The sequence below is a fragment of the Podarcis melisellensis genome (genome assembly GCF_964234715.1).
Source record: "Podarcis melisellensis genome assembly, chromosome: 2".
NCBI lineage: Eukaryota > Metazoa > Chordata > Lepidosauria > Squamata > Lacertidae > Podarcis > Podarcis melisellensis.
In genome coordinates this window covers 122,142,324-122,167,099 of record NC_138529.1, presented here as the reverse complement: position 1 = coordinate 122,167,099, position 24,776 = coordinate 122,142,324, and the positions used below count along the sequence as shown (strand labels likewise).

Genomic DNA, 24,776 nt, shown 5'->3' with positions numbered 1-24,776 from the left:
TACTCTATTTAGATCTCCAAGTAAGACCAATTTGTTATTGTCTAAATCTAGTAAGAATTGCTCCAGTTTTTTGAAAAAATCCAGTCTGTTTGAATTTGGTGCGTAGACTGTTACCACGTTTAGTTTTTCTCCCTGGTAGTTAATTTGTACTCCTAGGATTCTTCCTTCCTCATCCTTGCAAATTTGTTTGGGTTCCAGTTTCTCTTTCACGTAGATTGCTACCCCTCTTTTTTTCTTAGAGTCTGAATTAATAAATTCTATTCCCAACTTCTTATTTATTAAAATATGTTTGTGTTTTTTGGCAACATGGGTTTCTTGGCAACAAATGACATCAATGTTTTTTTTCTTTATGATTTTTTCAAATTTATTTCTCTTGGACTTTTCATTAAAGCCATTCACATTCCACGATAGAAACTTAAGAGTCATTTCAAATTATAACTGGATACACTTTTTCCTAATTTCTAATTTAAATTCTAGTACTTCTGTGTCTGTTAGTCTCTCTGTCTTCCCCCTCCTCCTCCTCCTCCGATCTTATGTCGCCCGCTTCTTCCTCTGACTCCCCCCCTCCCCCTCGACTCCTCTCCCCTCCATCCCTCCCTTCCCCTCTATATCTGTATCACCTCCTCGCTGTCTTGCTTCTTCTCTACCCAAGTCTTTTTCATATCTTTTCAGGAACTTTTCTGCTTCTTGTATATCTGTCAGTTTGAATTTTTTGTTCTTATGAAAGAAGGAAACCCCCTCTGGGAATTCCCATTTGTACTGTATTGCGTTTCTCTTCAGCGCACTTGTTAGCTGTCTGTATCCTTCCCTTTTGCGCAGAATCCTAATAGGAATTTCCTTGTAGATAAGATTGGCCGATCTCCAATCATTAACTTTCTTTTAAAGCTAGTTCTTAATATTGTGTTTTTCATTTCAATGGAGTTAAATATTACTAAACAGTCTCCCGGGATTCTTTTTGACTTAATTTGTTGCAGTTTCCCTCTTATTCTAAACGCATTCTCTATTGTATATGCTACTTGTTCTTCTTACATTTCCAACCATTTTGCGAGTTCCTTAACCATTTTTTCTCTTATGTTCTCATTTGCTTCTTCAGCGATCCCTCTAAATTTTAAATTAACCTGTTTTTGACGCATCTCTGTCATAGCTAAATTATCCCATAATTGATCTTGTGTTTTATGTAAGTTTTTTACTTCTTCTTTTAGCTTTTCTGTTTCTTTCTTTTGGTCCCTCAAATCTTTTTGTGTTCTTTTATTTGATTCTTCAATTATTTTTGATTTGACTGACAAATCTTGTATCTTTTTCGAGAGTTCACCTACAGCGCTTTCTATTTTGCTATCTATTTGTTCCTGTATTTCTCCTAGTTTGCTTTCCATATGTGTTTCCCTTTGCTTGAATTCCTCTTTAATTTTTAACCATAGAATGTCTAAATCTTTAGTCTCCTCTTGTCGGGATGCCTTTCTTTCTCCCGGTGTCCCTCCAGCTTTTTTACCATTTCCCCCCGACATCTTATGATTTGTTTCTCTCTCCCCTGAGGGGCGCACAATCTTTTCTGCCCTTTTTATCTTTTCCACACCATAAACTATGTAGTCCCGTGTTAGCTAATCTTCTTATCCTCCTATCCACTTTTGTTTCTCCCAGTAACAAAGGGGAACTTTCAATATCTTATTTCAATTTGCCTATTTCAATAACTCACTCTATATTATCCAATCCCAATCCCACTTACATTTCCAGGAACCTTTTGTTGTTAAGTATTTGATTTATATTAGTATGTTAGTATGATTTTTTCAGAGACGGGGGAAAAAAGAGCAAAAGAAAGGAGAGTAGATAAAAAACAAAAGTCAGGTGTGGTGTCCTTCTTTTTATGCTCCAAAAGAGGGTTATATAGTCTCTATATATTCCTGTAGTTTTCAGCCACTTGTCGGCTTAATCCAGTTCGCAGAAGCTGTGCTAGGTTTTGTTACACTCTAGTGCCTCCAATTCCAAGTTCCATTGTGTCTCTTTTGTAGTCTTAGGGAGGTATATTTATGTCTGAGAGATATATTTATGTCTGAGAATCCACACTGGATACCTCAATTAATATCCAACTTTTGGCAGTCTGTGGTTGTTCACCGTATCACTCAACATGCGAGGTTGTGTTCCGTTGGTTGTATTTCTCGGGTAATAAAGGGACGTCTTAGGTTAAATGTTGTTCAAGTAGATTAAGTAGATTAAGTTTCCTCCAAAAACTGGAAGTATGGAGAATAAGTTGTTAATTGTGTTATTAAAGTGAAAAAGCGAGAAGAGCAGATGGGAAAAAAAAGAAGTCGGGGGGAAGGAGAAAGGGGGGAGAAGAGATGGGGAAACACAGAAATGAAATAACCAAATAACTCTCTGATTTAACACAGAAGTACAAATATCATAAGTGGTGTAACAGGGCGTGAAGTAAGAAAGAGGGGGGCAGGAAGGGGGAAAGTCACAAACTTATAAGCATAGCATATGTATAATTTTTACCAAAAAAAAATTAGAGGAAAATTTTAGAGTTCCTTTGATAGATGTTTGATTAATGTTCTTTTGTTTGAAACTCTTCTGACTATCGTTCCGTAAGCTTTAACTTCTTAAAGTTTTTTGTCCTGATCGTGGAAACCTTGAGGAAACCCCCAACGCATCCACGAATGCCCACGAATTAGGGAGGGTTCTTTTTATTGATAGTTCTTTCAGTTTTGAGCCGTATTCCCAACAATTCTCTCAAGCAGTTCTCTCAAGCAGTTCTGCAAGCAGTTCTTCTTTCAAGCAGTTCTGCAGACCTCCGTCTTAAACGGCTCTTTATCGTTCCGTTGTTTACTCTTTTTTAGTTTTAACCGCTCCCCCTAAAAGAGGTTAGCAGCCGGAGCTGTGGAATGTTTCAAATTCTTTATAATCGTTACTCTAGAAGTCCAAGGCAGTTACTTTGTAACTCACACAGTCAGGCGGAAAAAGACTTCCCGTCTCCTCCTTGCTACTTTGTAGCCAGCGCCATTTTAACCCTCTACCGAAATAAATTCCCAAATTAAATATGATGAGCCAACTACTGTGAGACAGGGATATTAAATTTACTGCATGCTACAATTTTAGAGAGAATGTAACAAAAATGCAATACAGATGGTACCTGACCCTGGTTAGACTGGCAAAAATGTATAAAAACTGTAGTGGTGTTTGTTGGAGATACAACAACGGGGCGGGAACCTTTCTACACATGGGGTGGGAATGCAAAGAGATTGTGGGGTTCTGGGAAAATATTTACAACTAGTTGAAAAAGTGAATAAGGAGTGGCCTATCTTTAAGGAATACATCAAAAGCTATGTGGAAAAAGTTGAACTTTTGACAGATATTGAGTGAATCCAGAACATGATTAGAGTGAAAGGAGAGTAAAGTTAAGATAGAAGAAGAGATTAAAGAAATAATGAAATGTGTTTAAGGCAATTGGAAAAATAAAGTAGTGTAACAAGAACGGCTAGAAATCAAGTCAGTTTGTGGGTGTTCATGTGGGGTAGATGTGTTGGTATGTATAGTATAGATAGGCATAATATAGAGTAATGTAGGGATGCTTTATGTTAGGAAAACAACGTATTGTGTATATGTACTGTGTAAATGTAAATGTATGTGTTCTATATGTATGTGGTTCTTTGCAGGAACATTTATATTTCAATAAAGGCCTATCTTTCCACCTGGAGACTTCCTCCTTTTGGGGGGGGGGTTTCTGTGTGGATAACCTCCCGTCTGGGAACCTCTTTTTGAATTTCTACTACATATACATGACAGGATTTTTTTTAAAAAATGAAAGTGATTTTTGATGAGATTGAAACTATTTAAAACATTCAAAAATGAATCAGCCATACATTTTTTCTTAGGGTTTACAGTTCAGTTTACAGATGGTTGGGGCGGGGAGAGGGCGCAACATGCCGAAGCAGAGTCCATCTTTTTCAAGGGATCCTTAGTAAACCTGGGAACGTCTGCATGTGATCCCACCATAAAGAAGGAGGCTGGAGCTTGAAAGGCAAAAGCATTGGCCCCGAAGGCCTCAAGGGCGATTTTCCCCATGGAGACCTGGGACCCCTTCTCCTTCTAAAGGGACCTCCAAGGAGGAAGCCAGGGCTGCCAGGGCGGATCATTGGGTGACGATATATGTGGGGTTTTGTGTCAGCATTGCTTGTGCGGGTTCTCTGCTGTTCACCTGTGTCCCTTTGGTGATGAGAGAGGTTGTTCATTTGTGGTTGGCTGTGGTGGTCTTTGTTTTCATAGGTGAGTGGGGTGGCTGGGTGTTTTGGATCAGGTTAGCCACATTGATTTGTATGCTGTAGGTGGGTTTTTGTCATTGTCTTGTTGGGCTTCCAGCCTCCATTTGGAAAACCTCCAAAAAAAGCAATTCTGACACTGGTGGTTTACAAACAGAGATCAGGAAAGGAGTGTTTGCTGACACTGAAGATCCGGAGAATCATTAAATTTCGTTTTACTTCTTAACGCAGGAGTGCTGGAAAGGAGAAAAATCAAGGGTGTGTGTGTGTCGGTGTGGGTGCGTGGGCATTATAATTAACGCATTCCCAGGTTGGGAAATGCCGCATCAGCCTCACAGTGAAATGGGTGCAGTTTCCCAGCCTCAGTTGTGGCGCCTGTGAAATGGGTATATCACAGTGAGGCTGAATTTAGAGGTGCTTCAAGGTGAATGAGAAGCAGGGATGGGAAGGGGGCAGGCTGGGCTTTGCAAAGGGCCTGGTTTTTATTTTAAGGGTGGTGGTCTCCAGACCCAGGACCTAGAAGACCAGGCAGGCCTCAACATCCAGGGGCAACTCGGACTCCAGGGCAGATTCTTCCAGGCGTCTCCTGGGTGGGGGCAGGAACAAAATGGCAGGGCGCTGCTTGAGGGCACTGGGCATGACTGAGCCTCTGCCCCCAGCCTCCTCCAGGAACCAGAAGCCCAGCTTGGCCACCAGAGGCAAATGGTGCTCCTGCGAAGAGGAGGAGAAAAAGGGGGTGTACTAGATGGCCCCTGGGTGTGATTCTAGGAGCGGAAGGGCCTCAGGAGAGCCCCAAATCATCAGCAGCATCATCAGCAGCATCTGGGTCCGGACCAAGGGGACCCCTCCCCCCTAGCCCAGCCTCCTGTCCTCACAGCAGCCCAACGCCCCACAGAACAGAGCCGTCTGGGTAGAGTGCCTGTGGGCCTGGAGGCTCCATAAGAAGAGCCCTGCTGGATCAGGACCAGCCCCCCCCCCCGGGAACTCCGCAAGCAGGAGTTGAAGAGCATCTTCTCCTTCTCCCCCGTTGCAAGGTAGACTGGCTCTGTCCATGGAGGATCCGCTTGGGCATCGCTGGGGACAAAGCAGAGCCAAAGGGGACCAGGCTCCCCCCAAGCGAAGAGGCCCTCTTCAGGACTAGGCTTCCAGGAAAGCGGAGGGACTATCCCGGGCCAAATTCCCCTCCCGGATCCTGGCCATGCCGCCCCACCTCCCCCCGCCTGGACTAGATGACCCTCAGGGGTCCCTTCCAAGTCCAGAATTCTACGGTTCTCTGAATTCTAAGATTCTGAAGTTGAATCGGAAACAGCGGGAAGGAAGCTGCCTCCAACACTCCTCCAGAATTTGGGGAGGGGGCGGGAGGGAGAGCAGCCAGGTGGGGGCGCCCCATCTGACATTTGGGCCTCTGAGTCTTCCTGCCTGAATGCAGAACCCGACCTTTGTCCCCGCTGAAGGTCCCTTTCTGAGTCTGGAGCGAGTTCTCCAAGTGGGGAGTGTTCTGATTGATTTATTTGCATTTAACAGATCCACAGAGGGGTCGAGGGTCATCCAGTCCAACCCTTTGCCATGCCTAAAGTGGGTCTTGAACCCAGAACCCAGCTGAAGCATTATTATTATTTTATTTCTACCCCACCCATCTGGGCGCAGGGCACTAAGCTGCTGTCTTCAGGGCCTCTGAGCCGAGAATCACAGAGAACTCTGCACATGCCCCGGACCCCCGGATTCTGGGAGGGGAGGAGGACAGCCAGCCAGCCCTGGGGCTGTGCTCAGCTTGCGAAGGGTTAAATGGAACAGAGCCGGAGTCCTAGAGAGGACAGGAAGTAGAGAGGCGGGGCGGGTCCTCCAGAGGAGAATCCCCTCCCTCCGTGCCCAGTCCCGTCTTTTCTCTCTTGTCTCCTCCCCGCGCTGCCTCGGTTTCCCTCCTGGGAAGAATCCGGTGAGTCTCCTCTCTCTCCCCCCTTGGGGTGCCCATGGGAGAAGGGGGTCCCGGGGCTGCAGGGGGAGACCCCCAAGTCTGGGAGCAGAGGGTCCTGCCCCCCCATTCCTCTCTGCCAAGCCTGGGAGGGGGCGAGTTTCCAGGGGGTCTGCAGCTCTGCTCTTCCTTGGCATCCTCTTTGGGGAAGGAGGGAGGGGTCTGGGGGGGAGGGCATGCCCAGAATGCCCCTTCCAGTGGAGGAGCCCCTGCCAGGCCGGCCTTTCCCCCTGCCAGAATATTCCTCCTCCAGATCAGCTCAGGTCTCCAGCCCAGAGCCTCAAGGGAAGCCTCTCTGGGCAGGGGCCCCGCCTGGGGCCCCTCCGTGGAGAAAAGGGGAGAGCCAGAGGGCTGAGCTGGCTGCACTGGGCTTGCCAGGGTTCAAGGGAACGGAGCTGCCTTCCTTGAGAGGAGAGGGTGGAAAGGCGCCTTAAGGACCCCAAGATCTTGTCCTGAAGGGGGTGAGGCGATGCAGGGAGGAGAAGGAGGGGGCTCTGGGTGGCAGGTCTGCCAACCTTTCTCTCTCTGATCCCAGAGGGAGCTTTCAAGGATGTTCCCCATCCCGGAGTTTCTCTGCAGCTGCTGCTATTGGAAAACAAGCCCTCCCTGAGTGAGTGACTCCCCTGAGTGAGTGCTTGAGGGCCCTGCTCTTGCCACTTACCATCTGGCCTGGGGCGGGGCCTGAAGCCTCATAAGGACTGCATGCTGCTTGCTGCCTGCTGCCCATGAGGACTCCCCTGAGTGAGTGCTTGAGGGCCCTGCTCTTGCCACTTACCATCTGGCCTGGGGCGGGGCCTGAAGCCTCATAAGGACTGCGTGCTGCTTGCTGCCTGCTGCCCAGGAGGACTCCCCTGAGTGAGTGCTTGAGGGCCCTGCTCTTGCCACTTACCATCTGGCCTGGGGCGGGGCCTGAAGCCTCATAAGGACTGTGTGCTGCTTGCTGCCTGCTGCCCAGGAGGACTCCCCTGAGTGAGTGCTTGAGGGCCCTGCTCTTGCCACTTACCATCTGGCCTGGGGCGGGGCCTGAAGCCTCATTAGGACTGTGTGCTGCTTGCTGCCTGCTGCCCAGGAGGACTCCCCTGAGTGAGTGCTTGAGGGCCCTGCTCCTTCCTGCCACTTACCATCTGGCCTGGGGCGGGGCCTGAAGCCTCATAAGGACTGCATGCTGCCTGCTGCCCAGGAGGACTCCCCTGAGTGAGTGCTTGAGGGCCCTGCTCTTGCCACTTACCATCTGGCCTGGGGCGGGGCCTGACAGGCCTCACTAGGACAGTGTTACTGCAGGAGGGGCACAGAGTGTTTTAAAATGTTTTTAAAAAATTTCTTTTGGATTTTCTGTATGTGGGGGGTGGGGGTGGGATGGATGTTTGGTTGGGTTTGGGGAATTTTTTTTTTTTTGATGTTTTTGTAATTTTTACATTTTTTGTTTTATTGGTTTATTGGTTTTGTTTGTTTGTATAAGTTGTTGTTTTGTTCTTAGGGGGAGGGGTCAGGGCTGCCGGGGAGTGGGCCCCAGCCCACCAAATGGCTGGGGCATGTTCCACAGGGGGGAATGCACTGGGACAACCGATCTCAGTGATCACGGGTAGGAGGAGGAGTTACGCTAAAACCAGACCATGTCATTACAGAGGAGGCAGGTTTAGTCGTTGTCTGAGGACTATTCCTGCCTCCGGGTCTGGTCCTGACCGGATGGATACTAGAATCAGCAAGGGATACCCACATGACCTGAAGGTGCTGCTGTGCAATGCCAGGTCAATGATTCATAAGACCACTGCCATCCATGACTTGATCATGGATGGAGGACTTGACCTGGCATGTGTAACAGAGACTTTGTTGGATGAAGCAGATGGGCCTGTCCTTGCCACTGCTTGTCCACCAGGTGGGCGGGGAGGGGGGGTTGCAGTGATTTTTAGGAAGTCATTAGTTTGCACCAGGCGTCCTATTGGGAAGACCCAGTTTTCTGAGTGCATGTTCTGGAAGTTGGGCAATAGGGGCAGTACAGGATTCCTTTTGGTGTACCGACCTCCCCGCTGCACCAAGGATTCCCTGCCCGAGCTGCTTCAGGTCGTGGCGGATGTTCTCCTGGAGACACCTAGCTTGGTCGTCCTAGGGGATTTTAACATCCATGCTGACACGACCTTACAAGGGGCCGCTCGGGACTTCGTGGAAAGCATGGCCTCCATGGGGCTGTCCCTGAATAAGTCTGGCCCAACCCATAGCCGCGGACATGCCTTGGACCTGGTGTTTACCTCTATGGATGTTGGTGATCTGACACTAAGTTAAAGTGAAACAAAAGAAGTGCCATGGTCAGATCACTTCCTGGTGCAACTGGACTTCTCTGCGACCCATCCCCTCTGCAGGGAGGTGGGACTGATTCGGATGGTCCACCCCCGCCACTTAATGGATCCAAATGGTTTCCAGAGAGTGGTAGGGGATGCTTTATCCCATGTTGATGGCCTTTCAGCTGATTCCCTGGTGGCCCGCTGGAATGCGGAGTTAACCAGGGCTATTGACTGTTTGGCTCCGAAGCGCCCTCTCCGATTGCATGGAGCCCGGAGAGCCCCGTGGTTTTCCACGGATCTGAGGGCAATGAAACAATCGTTGAGACGGCTAGAGCGCCGGTGGCGGATAACTCATTCCGAATCTGACCGGACACAGGTTAGAGCTCAACGTCGAGCCTACCAAGTGGCGATAGCGACGGCGAAGAAGAATTTCTTCACCGCCTCTATTGCATCTGCAGAAAACAGCAGCAGGAGACTTTTTCAGGTGGTTCACAATTTAGCGGAACCACCTGTAACATCGGGGCCCAGTACGGGCCACATATTCTCCTGCAATGATTTTGCAAAGTTTTTTGCAGATAAAATCGCTCAGATTCGGGAAGAAGTAGACTCCACCGTGGGAGCAGGGCCGGGGCGGGAGAGTGCTAGAGTTCTGTCTAGTCAAGTTGAGTGGGATCAATTCCAATCTGTTACCTCCGAGGATGTGTACAGGCTGCTTGGACGAGTGAAACCAACCACCTGTCTCCTGGATCCTTGCCCATCCTGGCTTATAAAAGCTAGCCGGGAAGGACTGGGCGATGGGCTTCGTGGGGTGGTGAATCCTTCCCTCCGTGAGGGAGCCTTCCCACACCCACTGAAAGAGGCGGTTATTAAACCGCTTCTTAAAAAACCATCTTTAGATGCGGCCACAATGGCCAACTATCGCCCAGTCTCAAATCTTCCATTCTTGGGCAAGGTGATCGAGCGAGCGGTTGCCGAACAACTCCAGGCACGCCTGGAAGAAGCGGACCATTTGGATCCCTTCCAGTCGGGATTCAGGCCTCATCATGGGACTGAAACTGCCTTGGTCGCACTGGTTGATGATCTCCGGCGGGCTAGGGACAAAGGTGAGAGCTGTTTCCTAGTTCTGCTGGATCTCTCAGCGGCGTTTGATACCATCGACCATAACATCCTTCTGGACCGTCTTGAGGGGATGGGAGCTGGGGGCACTGTCCTACAGTGGTTCCGCTCCTTTCTCCTGGGCCGTGTTCAGAAAGTGGTGGGGGGGATGAGTGTTCAGACCCCTGGGCTCTCACTTGTGGGGTGCCTCAGGGTTCTGTCCTCTCCCCCATGCTTTTCAACATTTACATGCAGCCGCTGGGAGAGATCTTCAGGAGGTTTGGGCTGGGTGTTCATCAGTATGCAGATGATACCCAGCTCTACCTCTCTTTTAAATCAGAACCAGTGAGGGCAGTGAAGGTCCTGTGTGAGTGTCTGGAGGCGGTTGGAGGATGGATGGCGGCTAACAGATTGAGGTTGAATCCTGACAAGACAGAAGTACTGTTTCTGGGGGACAGGAGGCGGGCAGGTGTAGAGGATTCCCTGGTCCTGAATGGGGTAACTGTGCCCCTGAAGGACCAGGTGCGCAGCCTGGGAGTCATTTTGGACTCACAGCTGTCCATGGAGGCACAGGTCAAATCTGTGTCCAGGGCAGCTGTTTACCAGCTCCATCTGGTACGTAGGCTGAGACCCTATCTGCCTGCGGACTGTCTCGCCAGAGTGGTGCATGCTCTGGTTATCTCCTGCTTGGACTACTGCAGTGCACTCTACGTGGGGCTACCTTTGAAGGTGACTCGGAAACTACAACTAATCCAGAATGCGGCAGCTAGACTGGTGACTGGGAGCGGCCGCCGAGACCATATAACACCGGTCTTGAAAGATCTACATTGGCTCCCAGTATGTTTCCGAGCACAATTCAAAGTGTTGGTGCTGACCTTTAAAGCCCTAAACGGCCTCGGTCCAGTATACCTGAAGGAGCGTCTCCACCCCCATCATTCTGCCCGGACGCTGAGGTCCAGCGCCGAGGGCCTTCTGGTGGTTCCCTCATTGCGAGAAGCAAAGCTACAGGGAACCAGGCAGAGGACCTTCTCGGTAGTGGCGCCCACCCTGTGGAATGCCCTTCTAGCAGATGTCAAAGCGATAAACAACTACCTGACATTCAGAAGACATCTTAAGGCAGCCCTGTTCAGGGAAGTTTTTAACGTGTGATATTTTACTGTATTTTTGGTTTTTATGGAAGCCGCCCAGAGTGGCTGGGGAGGCCCAGCCAGATGGGCGGGGTATAAATAAATTATTATTATTATTATTATTATTATTATTATTATTATTATTATTATTATTATTATAGCCTTTGGAGTTCCCAGGTTGCCCATCCCTTCCCAAAGGAGGAACCCCAGTCTTGTCTCCATTGCAGAATGTTTTATTTACATTAAACTTATAACTTCCACAGTAAAACTGGAACTCCCTCCCGCAGGAGCCAGGGATTGGACAGACTGTTGTAAAGGCAACTAAGACAATCTATACGGAATATATGGCAAGCATGATTGTGAATAATATTCTCTTAGAAAAATGTAAGATGCAGAAGGGGACATTTATTTATGTATTATCAAGAAGAATAAAGCAAGGATAAAAGACACCTACTCCCCACCTTCTGGGACAAAAGAGGGATTATCAGTCATTGTGTGGCTCCTACTACTAAGAGGGGACATTGGTGCTATCTCAAAATAGACTAGTTCTATCAAGCTACCCTAAGATTTGGGAATCTTGTCACAAGAGGAGCGTAAAGCTCACCTCTGGAGTTTTTGAGGATATACATGCCTGGTGTTCTTAAGAACACTGCAGATTTAGGACATGGGGAAGATCTATACTTTGATTGCTTCCGTGCCAGGGTGGGGGCCACATTTTGGGACTGTAGTCTTGCGAAAATGGTTTATAAACACAGATGATATCTAAGGAGGAGGGGTGTATTAGTTTCCTGATATTTCAAAAATGTGGCATCACCGGCTCCTCTGCTTCCACATACAGATTTGGACCCCATGCAACACCTGACAGAGGTGGATACGGCCACAACATCTGTCTGGCTTGTGATGATAGAGCTGAAAGATTGTGAACAGGGCTCTCCATACAGAGCACCTAGCATGGGGGCACCTACATGTAATATCTACTCTGCTATTTTCTGCCCATGCTCTGGGGTTTCAGTTTTCAAGCTTGCGGACAGGACGGTGACTGGTTTTTTTATCAAGTTCTGTCAGTTATCCCAACTGAGTTCAATGGGATCTACTCTCAGGTCACTACTGTGCAGACCATGCCAGGCTTGCAAGTGGGGTGATGAGCATACAGAAGAAATTGGAATCACTGGAGATCTTTAGAATTGGGGCTTCTCTTGGGAAGGGGCTGCCCCATTTATGCTTCTCCAGGGGCAGGAGAATATCTAGGGAAAGAGGATCCCTGCAGGGCCTCTGAGGCTCCCTTTGCTTCTTTCTCTCTCCCAGGACCCTGCAGCTTGTTGTGGCTTCTCGACTCCTCAGGAAGGATGAAAGAGACGGATCCTGCAAAGCTCGTAAGGATGGAAGGGGGAAGATGGACGGTTGAGCTGGTCAGGTTGTCTCCTGCATCCCTCCTCACAACCTCTGAGCGTTCCCGCCCAGGGACCTCCGAGAGATCTGGTGAGTTCCAGGGAAGTGGAGATGAGGACATGGATGGAGCCGGAGAGGTATTGGGGCTTGCTCGGGGGGCACCATTTCGGGTTCCTCCACCTGCCTGCCTGTGCCTTTGACATCTGCAGGCAATTTGAGCTAGGAATACATCACAGCTCCCCGACCACCACAACGTACTGGCAGCTCAAAATATCTAAAACCAGTACCGTGATTGAATGCTCTACAATGTCAGACAACTTACCGATCCTTCAGGCAGCATTAGAAGTCATGACTCTTGAAAGTAACCTGATCCTGGGCTTCCGATTTGTCTGCGAAGGGAAATGGCAAGGCGGTGTGAGTCATCCGTCTAAAAGACGACTGTTACCGGGGCTTTTGAGCAGTGGGGGTGAGTGCCAGGGTTAGACACCCCCCCAAAAGCACCAGGGGTAGTGGGGTGTCGAGGGGACCAGCCGGGTGTGAAGAGGCTTGCCGTGATTGCCGGAGCCCTGACGCTGTATCGGCAGGTCAGCAACCACACTACCTGGGGTGTACGAGGCATCCATATCTTTCTGGTATAATTCCTCTGTGTATTCTTGCCACCTCTTCTTCATGTCTTCTGCTTCTGTTAGGTCCTTTCCACTTTTGTCTTTTATTATGGTAATCTTTGTACGAAATGTTCCTTTCATATCTCCAATTTTCTTGAACAGACCTCTAGTTTTTCCCATTCTATTGTTTTCCTCTATTTCTTTGCATTGCTCGTTTAAGAAGGCCTTCTTGTCTCTCCTTGCTATTCTTTGGAAATCTGCATTCAATTTCCTGTATCTTTCACCATCTCCCTCGCATTTTGCTTGCCTTCTCTCCCCCGCTATTTGTATGGCCTCATTGGACAGCCACTTTGCTTTCTTGCATTTCCTTTTCATTGGGATGGTTTTCGTTGCTGCCTCCTGTATAATGTTCCGAGCCTCCATCCATAGTTCTTCAGGCACTCTGTCCACCAAATCTAAATCCTTAAACCTGTTCCTCACTTCCACTGTGTATTCATAAGGAATTTGATTTAGATTGTATCTTACCGGCCCAGTGGTTTTTCCTACTTTCTTCAGTTTAAGCTTGAATTTTGCTATAAGAAGCTGATGATCTGAGCCACAGTCAGCTCCAGGTCTTGTTTTTCCTGACTTGTATAGAGCTTCTCCATCTTTGGCTGAAGAGAATATAATCAATCTGATTTTGATGCTGCTCATCTGGTGATGTCGATGTGTAGAGTCGTCTCTTGTGTTGTTGGAAAAGCGTGTTTGTGATGACCAGCTTGTTCTCTTGGCAGAACTCTATCAGCCTTTGCCCTGCTTTGTTTGGAACTCTAATATCAAACTTGCCAGTTGTTCCTTTTATCTCTTGAGTCCCTACTTTAGCATTCCAATCCCCTATAATGAGAAGAACATCCTTGTTTGGTGTCATTTCTATAAGGTGTTGTAAGTCATGTTCCACAGGGGGGGATGCACGGGGACAACCGATCTCAGAGATCACGGGTAGGAGGAGGAGTTACGCTAAGACTAGACCATGTCATTACAGAGGGGGCAGGTTTAGTCATTATCTGAGGACTATTCCTGCCTCCGGGTCTGGTCCTGACCGGATGGATACTAGAATCAGCAAGGGATACCCACATGACCTGAAGGTGCTGCTGTGCAATGCCAGGTCAATGATTCATAAGACCACTGCCATCCATGACTTCATCATGGATGGAGGACTTGACCTGGCATGTGTAACAGAGACTTTGTTGGATGAAGCAGATGGGCCTGTCCTTGCCGCTGCTTGTCCACCAGGTTTCTCTTACGTACAGCAACCCAGGTCATGTGGGCGGGGAGGGGGGTTTGCAGTGGAGGATTCCCTGGTCCTGAATGGGGTAATTGTGCCCCTGAAGGACCAGGTGCGCAGCCTGGGAGTCATTTTGGACTCACAGCTGTCCATGGAAGCACAGGTCAAATCTGTGTCCAGGGCAGCTGTTTACCAGCTCCATTTGGTACGTAGGCTGAGACCCTATCTGCCTGCGGACTGTCTCGCCAGAGTGGTGCATGCTCTGGTTATCTTCCGCTTGGACTACTGTAATGCACTCTACGCGGGGCTACCTTTGAAGGTGACTCGAAAACTACAACTAATCCAGAATGTGGCAGCTAGACTGGTGACTGGGAGCGACCGCCGAGACCATATAACACCGGTCTTGAAAGACCTACATTGGCTCCCAGTATGTTTCCGAGCACAATTCAAAGTGTTGGTGCAGACCTTTAAAGCCCTAAACGGCCTCCGTCCTGTATAACTGAAGGAGCGTCTCCACCCCCATCATTCTGCCCGGACGCTGAGGTCCAGCGCCGAGGGCCTTCTGGCGGTTCCCTCATTGCGAGAAGCAAAGCTACAGGGAACCAGACAGAGGGCCTTCTTGGTAGTGGCACCCGCCCTGTGGAACGTCCTTCCAGCAGATGTCAAAGTGATAAACAACTACCTGACATTCAGAAGACATCTTAAGGCAGCCCTGTTCAGGGAAGTTTTTAACGTTTGATATTTTACTGTATTTTTTGTTTTTATGGAAGCTGCCCAGAGTGGCTGGGGAGGCCCAGCCAGATGGGCGGGGTATAAATAATAAATTATTATTATTACTATTATTATTATCATAGAATTGGTCAATTTCATTTTCTTCAGCACCAGTGGTTGGTGCATAAACCTGGATTACTGTGATGTTAAAAGGTCTGCCTTAGATTTGTATCAAGATCATTCTATCATTTTTTAGATTGCATCTCAGTACAGCTTTCGCCACTCTTTTGTTGACTATGAGGGCCACTCCATTTCTTTTATGGGATTCTTGCCCACAGTAGTAGATATGATGGTCATTCGAACTGAATTTGCCCATTCCTGTCCATTTTTGTTCACTGATGCCCAGGATGTCAATATTTATTCCTGCCATCTCATTTTTGACCACATCCAACTTACCAAGGTTCACGGTTCTTACATTCCAGGTTCCTATGCAATATTTTTCTTTACAGCATTGGACTTTCCTTTCGCTTCCAGGCATATACGCAACTGAGCGACCTTTCGGCTTTGGCCCAGCTGCTTCATCAGCTCTGAATATACTTGTACTTGTCCTCCATTCTTCCTCAGTAGCATGTTGGACGCCTTCCGACCTGAGGGGCTCATCTTCCAGCGTCATAACTTTTATACAGTGGTGCCCCGCAAGACGAACGCCTCGCAAGATGGAAAACCCGCTAGACGAAAGGGTTTTCCGTTTTGGAGGCGCTTCGCAAAACGAATTTCCCTATGGGCTTGCTTCGCAAAATGAAAATGTCTTGCGAGTTCCTGCGGGTTTTTTCCCCTTCCCCCCTTTTTCTAAGTCGCTAAGCCGCTTATCAGCTGATCCGCTAAGCCGCTAAAAGCCGCTAATAGCGCTAATCCGCTAAGCCGTCAATGCGCTTGCTTCGCAAGACGAAAAAACCACTAGACGGAGAGACTCGCGGAACGGATTAATTTCGTCTTGCGAGGCACCACTGTATGCCTGTTGTCTTTCTCCATGGAGTTTTCTTGGCAGGGATACTCGAGTGGCTTGCCGGTTCCTGCTCCAGGTGGATCACGTTTGGTCAAAACTCTCCACTATGACCTGTCCATCTTGGGTGGCCCTGCACGGCATAGCTCATAGCTCCTCTGAGTTATTCAAGCCCCTTCGTCACGGCAAGGCAGTGATCCATGAAGCGGAGAATAACATTTTATTTGCTTTTAAAAACAAGGATCATAGGACTAATATACAAATATGTAGACCAAGTATCTATAGCAGTGTTTCCCAACCTTGTGCCTCCAGATGTTTTTGGACTACAACTCCCATCATCCCTAGCTAGCAAGACCAGTGGTCAGGGATGATGGGAATTGTAGTTCAAAAACAGCTGGAGGCCCAAGGTTGGGAAACACTGATCTATAGCATATGGTTCACCATTAGTGGTCAGTGTATGAGTTCTGGGTTCCTGAATTGGTTTAAATTGAAAGAAAAAAAGGGAAACAGGAGAGAACAGAGAACATTCAACATTGCATAGCTGAATGCCTAGTCAGGAGCTCTTGCGGCTGTTGTGTTTAGATTAAGAGTGAGTTAGTCACTTTTCCTCTTTTGTCACCAATGAAACAATACAGAGTTAGTCTACTCTTGAAAATGGGAGTGGTGTTCAAACTGAAGAGAGTGATTTAGGTATAAATTAAAATTTAGACCAAATTTAGATTGAGGCAACAGCGGGTGGGGAGTGTGCAGGTGAAGATGTTGCTGTTTGTTTCACAGACAATTTGCTGGATCTTGACCAGAGAGCTCTGCATAAGGAAGTCAAGGAGGAGAATCGTGGGGTCATGGACCCTCTTGGTAATGCTTCCTGTTGGATCATAATATCTGTTCTGAAATTAAGCAAGTAACTTTGAAAGTCCATACATACCTCTATGTGATGAACCTTCACTATTTAGATGGAGACCAACAGCATTCGGATTCTAACATCCCCACCATGAACCCTGAATGGAGAGATATCCACTGTTTTCTCTGCAATTATTTCCCTTCTAGTCATGCCTTTTAAAGCAATGACCAGGTTGTCTGAACTGGCCAGGCCTTCTTAAATGTCAGCCTCAGAGCTTTAAGGGAAATTGGAGATGGAGTGGATTCCAGGATTGAGCCAAACAAAATCTATCCCAGATAAAAACTAAGCACTATGTCAGTTAATACCAGCCAACAGTGAAAACTATAGTAAGGGCTCACGTCTAACTCTCTTCAGTTCCTCCTCTATCACAAGCATTCATTGCCTTTAAGAACCATATTGTCAGAAAAGCAGTGTTTAATGTCTGGACAAAATACAAAGACTTATTGGAAAATAAAACTCCAAGGTGGCTCTCACCCTTGGAAGCTAAGGCTTGGAAAAGACCCAATATGGAAGCCTATTGGCCAAAATATTGGGAACTGTTAGAAAAAGATGGGGATAATTGGAAATTGCAGAGTATGGAGAAAATGAAGGATAAAGTGCGAGACTGGTTACATTACGCTCAGATTAAGGAAATCTTTAAAAGTGACAAAAAGCTAGGATTCCAGGTGGAGAAATCGAAGTTGGAAACAGAACTGTTAGAACCTAAGACTAAGGTACTTTCAAGAATGTATAATTTGCTGCTGAAATGGAATACGCAAGACGAAACGGTTAAGTCGGCTATGATAAAATGGGCACAGGACATTGGGCATAACATTATGTTTGAGGACTGGGAAAGGTTGTGGACCACTGGGTTGAATTTCACTGCATGTAATGCTTTGAAAGAAAATGTAATGAAAATGATATACAGATGGTACATGACCCCAGTTAAACTTGCCAAAATATACCATTCGTCTGATAATAAATGTTGGAAATGTAAAGAAAATGAAGGAACATTCTTCCACCTCTGGTGGACTTGCCCTAAAGTGAAGGCCTTCTGGGAAATGATATATAATGAGTTGAAAAAGGTGTTTAAATATACCTTTACCAAGAAACCAGAGGCCTTTCTTCTGGGCATAGTAGACCAGAAGGTGTTAAAGAAAGATAGAACATTTTTCATGTACGCAACAACAGCAGCAAGGATACTGGAAAACTCAAGATCTACCCACACTGGAAGAATGGCAGATGCAACTGATGGGCTATATGCAACTGGCGGAGATGACTGGCAGAATCCGAGACCTGGGAGAAGAGAGGATTGAAGAAGATTGGAAGAAATTCAAGATTTACCTGCAGAAATATTGTGACTTAGTGGAATGTTAAGAAGGATGCTTGGTTATAAATAATTGGCCATCATTAAAATAGATTAAGAATTGATGACAAGAGAGATTAAGAGAAATAATTAGTAGGAGAATTATTTTATGGTATTTCAGCAAGTGGTTATAGATTTGGAAATAAGATGATAATTTGCTTGACAAAAACTTATTAAAGATGTAAATGGGAGCGGGAGACGTGAGGAAGTTCAAGGATATTATGGAATTTTGTTAAAACAAAGTAATAATATGTATTGTTATTGTATTCTTTTTCTAAAAACTCTAATAAATATTTATAAAAAAAAAAATATCACAAGCATTCATTAACTTTGTTCTTCCTGAGGCTCTAATTAGCTTCTCTCTTCATTGCAGATGGTGATGAATTGGAAGGGAAGAGCAAGGGGGACCATAACAGTATCCACACAGCAGAGAAGTCAGATAAATATACAAAGTGCGGAGAGAAAATCTGCCGGAGCCTCCAGTCCACCTCACATCAAGGAAAGAGCTTTGTTCGGAGGGATAGAATCTCTTCACATGAAAGAACTAATAGTGGAGAGAAATTGTATCAGTGCAGAGAATGTGGGAAGAGCTTCAATCACCGTCAGAATCTGACTTGCCATCAAAGAATTCATACAGGGGAGAAACCCTATCAGTGCTTGGAATGTGGAAAGAGCTTCAGTTGGAAGGTACATCTCACTTCCCATCAAAGAATTCATACAGGGGAGAAACCCTATGAGTGCTTAAAGTGTGGAAAGAGCTTCAATCGGAAAGATGGTCTCAGTATCCATCAAAGAATTCATACAGGGGAGAAACCCTTTCAATGCCTTGAGTGTGGAAAGAGCTTTCGTCACAGTTCCAGTCTCACTTCCCATCAAGGAATTCATAAAGGGGAGAAACCCTATGAGTGCTTAAAGTGTGGAAAGAGCTTCAATCGGAAAGATGGTCTCAGTATCCATCAAAGAATTCATACAGGGGAGAAACCCTTTCAATGCCTTGAGTGTGGAAAGAGCTTTCGTCACAGTTCCAGTCTCACTTCCCATCAAAGAATTCATACAGGGAAGAAACCCTATCAATGCTTAGAATGCGGAAAGAGCTTCAGTCAAAGTTCCAATCTAACTTCTCATCAAAGAGTCCATACACGGGAGAAACCCTATCAGTGCTTGAAATGTGGGAAGAGCTTCAGTCACAGAGAGATTCTCACTTGCCATCAAAGAATTCATACAGGGGAGAAACCCTATCAGTGCTTGGAATGTGGAAAGCGCTTTAGTCAAAGTGCACATCTCACTTCCCATCAAATAATACATACAGGGAAGAAACCCTATCAGTGCTTAGAATGTGGAAAGAGCTTCAGTCAGAAGGATGGTCTCACTTCCCATAACAGAATTCATACAGGGGAGAAACCCCATCAGTGCTTGGAATGTGGAAAGAGCTTTCGTCAGAGAGGTAATCTCACTTCCCATCAAAAAGTCCATACAGGCGAGAAACCATATCAGTGCTTGGAATGTGGAAAGAGCTTTCGTCAGAGAGGTGGTCTCACTTCCCATCAAAGAGTCCATACAGGCGAGAAACCATATCCATGCCTGGAATGTGGAAAGAGCTTCGGGTATATGCAGTGTCTTAGTTTGCATCAAAAACTTCATACGGGGGAGAAACCCTATCAGTGCTTTGAATGTGGAAAGAGCTTCAGCCAGGGGGCCCATCTCACTTCCCATCAAAGAATTCATACAGGGGAGAAACCATATCAATGCTTAAAATGTGGGAAGAGCTTCAGTCTCAGACAGAATCTCACTTTACACCAAAGAATTCATACAGGAAGGAAACCCTATCAGTGCTTGGAATGTGGAAAGAGCTTTCGTCACAGTTACACTCTCACTTTGCACCAAAGAATTCATACAGGAAGGAAACCCTATCAGTGCTTGGAATGTGGAAAGAGCTTCACCTGGAAGAACAGTCTCACTTTCCATCAAAGAATTCATACAGGGGAGAAACCCTTTCAATGCCTTGAGTGTGGAAAGAGCTTTCGTCACAGTTCCACTCTCACTTTGCACCAAAGAATTCATACAGGAAGGAAACCCTATCAGTGCTTGGAATGTGGAAAGAGCTTCACCTGGAAGAACAGTCTCACTTTCCATCAAAGAATTCATACAGGGAAGAAACCCTATCAATGCTTAGAATGCGGAAAGAGCTTCAGTCAAAGTTCCAATCTAACTATGGACCATAGAGTTCACACAGGGGAGAAACCCGATCAGTGCTTGGAATGTGGAAAGAGCTTTCGTCAGAGAGGTGATCTCACTTCCCATCAAAGAGTCCATACAGGCGAGAAACCATATCCATGCCTGGAATGTGGAAAGAGCTTCGGGTATATGCAGTCTCTTAGTTTGCATCAAAAACTTCATACGGGGGAGAAACCCTATCAGTGCTTTGAATGTGGAAAGAGCTTCAGCCACGGGGCCCATCTCACTTCCCATCAAAGAATTCATACAGGTGAGAAACCATATCAGTGCTTGGAATGTGGAAAGAGCTTTCGTCAGAGAGGTGATCTCACTTCCCATCAAAGAGTCCATACAGGGGAGAAACCATATCAGTGCTTGGAATGTGGAAAGCGCTTTAGTCAAACTGCACATCTCACTTCCCATCAAAGAGTCCATACAGGCGAGAAACCATATCAGTGCTTGGAATGCGGAAAAAGCTTCACTAGGAGGATGCAGCTTACTTCCCATCACAGAATTCATACAGAGGGAAAACCAAAAAAGAAAAATAATAAGGCAAACATTATTGAACAACCCTTACAAAACACATTTGTATAGAAAAGAGAAAGGGCATGGGAAAATAACTAAAAATACCCTTTATCACATTTGTATCATATCATTTGTCAACACTTAGAAAGGCAGGCTCCCCAGCACTCCCCTGGATGCTTTTAGGTATTGTATGTAGCAAATGTCTGTTCCAGAACCCTGAAAAGAATAAAGTTGGAGTTGTATACATGAAAAGAGAATCAGCTAGGCATGGGAATTGTGATTTATCTTGAACTCTTTTGTAGATGGATGAAAGAGGACTTTGGAAGACATTTATTGAATAGGAATATTAGCCAAAGTCTTAAAAAGAAAGACAAAAAAATTGTTATATGTCGTCACATGATATGATGAGGGCTTATCTGAAGAGCCAAATGATTTTGGTTAGTTCAGGATGATGACATTGGGCTGCAACTATTAAGATTGCTGCGATCCTTGAAGATGATGGGTTTTTCGGAGCCAGCCAACCTAACCGGAAGAGTCCGCGACCAAAAGGAGGAGGCATATCAGGAAGAATGGACTAAATTTAACGATTATTTAGTTAAATATGTCAAGTTAGATGAATTGGAATCAGCTTGCAGATACTTAATCGACTTAGGATTTTATATAAGTTAAGTGATGAATTAATAGGTGTAATTTCAAAATGAAAATATCTAAGGATGTTAATGTTCAAGTTAAACTTTATAAGAACTGTGATTTGGAAAACCCTTAAAAGGATATGCATTGAAATTCAACCAAGGGGAAGTGAGGAAGGCACTTAACAATGTTAATAAGTGTAATTTTTAATACGGTTATGATTTATGTTTGTTTGTTTTATGTGTTTGTTTATAATTTTGTGAAAACCAATAAAAAAATTGAAGTAAAAAAAAAGATTGCTGTGATCCTTTGATTGGTGAATAGGAATGATGTGCAATTTGCCATTCCATCCAAAAAACACCTACAATAAAATATAAATTATTTATTGATCGGAGAAAGAGAGGCGGATTTGACCTACCTGACCTGGAATTATATCATGCTGCAGCAGCTCTGACCTGCTTAAGGGAGTGGATTAAGTTAAAGGACACTGACGTGTTAGATCTGGAGGAAGTAGGAACTCAATTTGGATGGCATGCATACCTAACAGATGGAAAGGAGAGAGTCCACATGGGTTTTATAAGGAAATCATTGTATAAAATATGGATGAAATATAAAGGGATTCTAGAACCCAAAACACCTTGGTGGACCTCACCTTGGAAATCATGACTGTAAAGAGAAAGAATATGAATAACAACTGGGCAACCTATAAGGATTACTGGAAGAAGAAAATAATAAACTTAAATTGAAAGGATATAAGGAAGTTAAGAAATATTTGAACAATTGGCTGCAGTTCTTTCAAATTAATCAGAGATGACAAAAGAGGAAGAAAAAGGATTTGAGAAAGAAATTTCAAGATTGGATGAGTACTTACTCCAATCTAAAAGTAAACATATTTCCAAACTATATGATTTGCTCCTAGAATGGGAGGTAAAGGAAGAGCAAGTGAAGACAGCGATGGTAAAGTAGGTCCAGGATTTAGGGGAAAATATGATGAGCCAACTACTGTGAGACAGGGATATTAAATTTACGGCATGCTACAATTTAAGAGAGAATGTAATGAAAATGCAATACAGATGGTACCTGACCCTGGTTAGACTGGCAAAAATGTATAAAAACTGTAGTGATGTTTGTTGGAGATACAACAACGGGGCGGGAACCTTTCTACACATGTGGTGGGAGTGCAAAGAGATAGTGGGATTCTGGGAAAATATTTACAACAAGTTGAAAAAGTGAATAAGGAGTGGGCTATCTTTAAGGAATACATCAAAAGCTATGTGGAAAAAGTAGAACTTTTGACAGATATTGAGTGAATCCAGAACATGATTAGAGTGAAAGGAGAGTAAAGTTAAGATAGAAGAAGAGATTAAAGAAATAATGAAATGTGTTTAAGGCAATTGGAAAAATAAAGTAGTGTAACAAGAACGGCTGGAAGTCAAGTCAGTTTGTGGGTGTTCATGTGGGGTAGATGTGTTGGTATGTATAGTATAGGTAGGCATAATATAGAGTAATGTAGGTATGCTTTATGTTAGGAAAATAACGTATTGTGTATATGTACTGTGTAAATGTAAATGTATGTATTCTATATTGTCAGGGCTGCCTCAGGTCCCAGCTCACAAGAGACCAACGCCAAGTCCAGTTTATATACAAAGATGTTTATTGCAGTGTATTGTACGCTCCACAGCCGAGGCGCGCAGCCCCACGTCTGTTACGCTTAGACCGCTGAAGTCCCCTCTGAGTCAGTCCCTCCTCTGCACCAGTTTAAGAGGGCTGTGCTGCTCCACCTCTTCCTTTCTTTCCTTTTCCGCAGGGTCTTCCTGCCCCCTGGGGTTTCGCCCCTCCTGGATTCCCCTGACGCGGAATCCCCAGACAGCTCTTCCCCCCTCCTGCGTGCTTTGGGACCTGGCTCCTCCTCCGGGCTCCCTGTACTTCCGCGCGCCTCCACATTTGAACTTGGCGCGCGTTCGCAGCCTCTAACCTTCCTCTTGACAGTTACCCTACTCCCTGCACTACTCCCCTCCCCTTCCGGGAGGATGTCTTGCTCCGCTCTCCCCTCCCTCTCTGCTTTCGGACCTGCTTCTCCTGTGACTCTGGAATCTCCACCCCCTTCACTGCGCTCTGGCGTAGAAGCCGGTCCCAACTCCCAGCTCCCACTTTGGGTTCCCCTGCTGGTCCCCTGCGCCTGACGAGTCCCCCCTGTGACTCCCCTTGGCCTGACCACAGGCGCCCCCTTCTGGGAATCCTCCGGTTCACTTGAAAGACTCATGGAATCCCTCAAGTCATTGTCATCCTCTTCCTCGCTGTCCTGGGATTCTTCCCCCTCGCTCTCCGTCTCCTCCCTCACCTGTGCCTCTGTCTCTGAACCCCTGACATATATGTATGTGGTTCTTTGCAGGAACATTTGTATTTCAATAAAGGCCTATCTTTCCACCTGGAGACTCCCTCCTTTTTTGGGGGGGGGGTTCTGTGTGGATAACCTCCAGTCTGGGAACCTCTTTTTGAATTTCTACTACATATACATGACAGGATTTTTTAAAAAAAAATTGAAAGTGATTTATAATGAGATTGAATATAATTATTGGTAGAAACTATTTAAAACATTCAAAAAATGAATCAGCCATACATTTTTTCTTAGTGTTTACAGTTCAGTTTACAGATGGTTGGGGGGGGGAGGGCACAACATGCCGAAGCACAGCCCATCCTTTTCAAGGGATCCTTAGTAAACCTGGGAACGTCTGCATGTGATCCCACCATAAAGAAGGAAGCTGGAGCCTGAAAGGCAAAAGCATTGGCCCCGAAGGCCTCAAGGGCGATTTCCCCCATGGAGACCTGGGACCCCTTCTCCTTCTAAAGGGACCTCCAAGGAGGAAGCCAGGGCGGATCATCGGGTGACGATGTTTCTGTTTTACTTAATATATATGGGGTTTTGTGTCAGCATTGCTTGTGCGGGTTCTCTGCTGTTCACCTGTGTCCCTTTGGTGATGAGAGACGTTGGGGTTGGCCTAGGGTGTGGTGGTTCATTTGTGGTTGGCTGTGGTGGTCTTTGTTTTCATGGGTGAGTGGGGTGGGTGGGTGTTTTGGATCAGGTTAGCCACATTGATTTGTATGCTGTAGGTGGGTTTTTGTCATTGTCTTGCTGGGCTGTGTGTGTGATAAAGGGGAGTCATACTGGGGTGATGGCGTTAAGAATGGACCTCCAGAACGAATTAAGTACTTAACCCGAGGTACCACTGTAGTGTGTTGTTGTTGTTTAGTGTTGTTCAACACTGATCTTTTAAAAAGAAACTAATAATAATAGTAAACAACTGTGAGGTTGGACCCCAACGGACATCTAGTCCCAATCCCTGACATTTGGCTTTCCAGCCTCCGTTTGGAAAACCTCCAAAGAAAGCAATTCTGACACTGGTGGTTTACAAACAGAGATCAGGGAAGCAGTGTTTGCTGACACTGAAGATCCAGAGAATCATTT

General features: G+C 46.0%; 1 protein-coding gene and 3 long non-coding RNA genes across 9 annotated transcripts in view; 2 read left to right on the top strand and 2 right to left on the bottom strand.

Moving 5' to 3' along the window:
* LOC309365476 overlaps nucleotides 1–12,860 on the bottom strand; it is a 40,604-nt gene extending 27,744 nt beyond the window's left edge. The window contains exon 1 of the long non-coding RNA XR_014166183.1: nucleotides 12,479–12,860. This is a non-coding gene — a long non-coding RNA (uncharacterized lncRNA). The remainder of the gene's footprint in view (nucleotides 1–12,478) is intronic.
* Nucleotides 1–20,749, top strand: part of LOC309364389 (uncharacterized protein) — a gene marked incomplete at its 3' end in the record, with an annotated part of 50,545 nt that extends 29,796 nt beyond the window's left edge. Inside the window, exons 1-4 of one of the 6 annotated variants that reach the window (XM_081901567.1) lie at nucleotides 6,055–6,186; nucleotides 12,065–12,202; nucleotides 16,473–16,550; nucleotides 18,315–20,749. In XM_081901567.1, coding sequence (XP_081757693.1) covers nucleotides 12,070–12,202; nucleotides 16,473–16,550; nucleotides 18,315–20,749 — 2,646 coding nt within the window. In that variant the 5' untranslated portion in view covers nucleotides 6,055–6,186; nucleotides 12,065–12,069. Of the gene's footprint in view, nucleotides 1–6,054; nucleotides 6,187–12,028; nucleotides 12,203–16,472; nucleotides 16,551–18,314 lie in introns of those variants that run through there. The other 5 variants (XM_081901565.1, XM_081901563.1, XM_081901564.1 and 2 more) reach the window with 5 other exon arrangements.
* Nucleotides 1–24,776, top strand: part of LOC309365482 — a 75,202-nt gene that overhangs the window by 33,485 nt on the left and 16,941 nt on the right. The gene's annotated exons all lie outside the window — the stretch shown is intronic.
* On the bottom strand, nucleotides 22,662–23,761 carry LOC309365349. Its single transcript, XR_014166040.1, has 2 exons — nucleotides 23,679–23,761; nucleotides 22,662–22,889 (listed from the first exon to the last, which is right to left on the bottom strand). It is a non-coding gene; the product is annotated as an uncharacterized lncRNA (long non-coding RNA).